Here is a 2522-nt window from a genome sequence, read left to right on the forward strand (position 1 = left end):
TGGCCATTTATTCCTCTGTTTGGTTTCCCATCTATTAACTAGTTTATAATCTATAAGAGGACTTTCTATGCTATCACATCACAGTAATCCTTCTAGCAGCAGTGAAGAATATTTTGGGATTTTGTGAAATTCTCCTGGGGACATAACATACTTACAGCCTGTTCTCCCTTCCATTTCGGAAACTCCCTGATGAGCACACCATTGTTACTCGAGTTTTATTGTATGGAAAAGTACAGAGAGGCTTCTCTATACCTGTGCAAGAAGGCTTCTTTTCCTGACACAATTCTCTTCCAATAAATTCTGTGGAAGGCAGAAAAAATTACATCCATTCTTTGTAACGCAGAACTTATATAGGTAATGTGTTGCAGTAGCTGATGTGATGACACTGTTATTTCATGAAAGCATTTTGTTCCACTGTTCTGGGCTGTCATTGTAACTGATTATGAGGAGAAATGCAGGGGTCTCATGTTTATCTCCAGAGAGCAGGGTCTGAGCTTCCTGACGGAGCATGCCGTGTTCATTCCAATGTCTTCTGAAAACTGTGGTCATCAGAAGTAGTGGCGTTGAGCCTAAGAATGAGGATTTTCAGATTGTGGTCATGGAGTTTCTTTCCACGGTAAAAAATGATTGGGGAATTTTACATGCACATCTTAAGTAACGGCTCTGACTTGAAAGATTAGTTACTCTAAAATATTTTGTTTTCAAAAATAACTGAGTTCATAATCTTTGTCTGTACTGCAAGAGATATGCATTAAATGTTCCACCAGTGAAATACTAAATTAAAATTCAAGTTTCCAGACTGCAGTGCCTCACTATTTAGCTAAAACATGAGAAGTTTAGCTACCCAAAATTCAGGATCAGGTTGCCCAACATTTCTGCTACCCAACCACAACACATATGGTGGGATTTTCCGGAGATAAAACTGGGAGAATCCAAGTTAGGAGCCCTCCTCTCTATGCTCATTTATATGGGGAATGAAGGCCTCTAACTGTGGGTGGATTTGGATGGATCTACTGAGGTGCGGAACACAGAGGGCACACGACGTTTGATACACTCCAAAAGTCTCTAGTACACGGGGGCGCAAAACTTTCCACAGGGTTAAAGCACAGGAGCCAAGCTCAGTTCATATTTTCTCATAGACTCTCTGAGCTCCTCTGTATCTCAGGTCTCCAGCTACAAAATTACAAGAAGAATAACTACGTCTTTGGTATGCTGTGAAGATACATATTGTAACAAAACTGTGGCACTTGGCTAATGCAGCAAGGGTGGCTGCATTAGAGTTGATAATATCAAATATCAAATCAATAGAGTTGATTTGAGGGAATGTAACCGCATGGCTTTGTACCAAGCTGACTGTACAAGGACCTGCTTAGCTTTTTACAGTGATCTTGAGGTTACATCCCCTGTTTTCAGGAGATGTGACTTAACCCACAATAATATTTTTTGCAAAGTCTGGATGAATGATATGACTGATATGGTATGTTGATGTATATGCTGTGTGTTGGGCAAGACTGTTGTGTTCCCGACTGCTGGGCTCACCACCTACCTCTTGATTTTTCACTGTGTGCAGGCATTGCTCTGTGCTGCCGGTGTGCTGTCTCATGGACGGTCATCTCCTTGGCGTCACGCCCTGTGGTAACGGGCAGTGGTGTGTATCAGCCTGTACCAAGAAATCCCCTCCCGGGTGCTACGCTTTGTGCTCCGGTGGGCACAGCTTTGAGTGAATGTCAGCCATATGCTTTGTAGCCTGGGCATCCTCCTCTCTGGTGGTGTTTCTAAGTGTACACCCTGCACAGAGCCACTGCTTTCCTTGCTCCTCACACGGGTGCGTGTCATGTGGGGTGTGTGTGAGGCCTGCCAGGGATGGAGACGGTGTTTGCCCGGCCCCACACGCTGGGCTCCCCTCTCCCCCTGCCACGTGCACGAGGGCCTGGCAGTGTGCACACGGGGCACCCTTTTCTATCAACTACCTGAAAGGAGGCTGTAGCGAGGTGGGTGTTGATCTCTTCTCCCAAGTAACTGGTGAAAGGACGAGAGGAAATGGCCTCAAGTTGCGCCAGGGGAGGTTTAGATTGGATGTGAGGAAAAATTTCTTTACTGAAAGAGTAGTTAAACATTGGGACAGGCTGCCCAGGGAAGTGGTTGAGTCCCCACCCCTGGAAGTATTTAAAAGATGGGTAGATGAGGCGCTTAGGGACATGGTTTAGTGGGCATGGTGGTGTTGGGTGGACGGTTGGACTCGATGATCTTGGAGGTCTCTTCCAACCTTAATGATTCAATGATTCTATGATTCTATGATTCTCGCCGTGACATCAGCCTGCGTGCCTATGGGTCTACATGTCCGCCCCACGCCCTGTGTGCTGGGCAATCTTTCCTTTGGGGTCACCTCCCTGTGTCACACGGCATGGGCGCGTCTGCCACTGCTGGGGGCGCGTGGGCACTGCCGTGTGCCATCTCGCTGCACCGTGCAGTCCGTGTGTGTGTCACGCCTCTCCTCCTTCGCTGCGTGTTTCCCTGTCTGT

The 2522-nt window shown here is 46.7% G+C and overlaps 1 protein-coding gene across 1 annotated transcript in view; it reads left to right on the plus strand.

The window, feature by feature from the left end:
• The first annotated feature begins 508 nt into the window (after positions 1-508).
• OSBPL10 (oxysterol binding protein-like 10) overlaps positions 509-2522 on the plus strand; it is a 122072-nt gene continuing 120058 nt past the window's right edge. Inside the window, exon 1 of the mRNA XM_009324210.1 lies at positions 509-616. Coding sequence (XP_009322485.1) covers positions 509-616 — 108 coding nt within the window. The remainder of the gene's footprint in view (positions 617-2522) is intronic.

This window comes from Pygoscelis adeliae, unplaced genomic scaffold, assembly GCF_000699105.1.
Source record: "Pygoscelis adeliae isolate BGI_AS28 unplaced genomic scaffold, ASM69910v1 Scaffold25, whole genome shotgun sequence".
Classification (NCBI taxonomy): Eukaryota; Metazoa; Chordata; class Aves; order Sphenisciformes; family Spheniscidae; genus Pygoscelis; species Pygoscelis adeliae.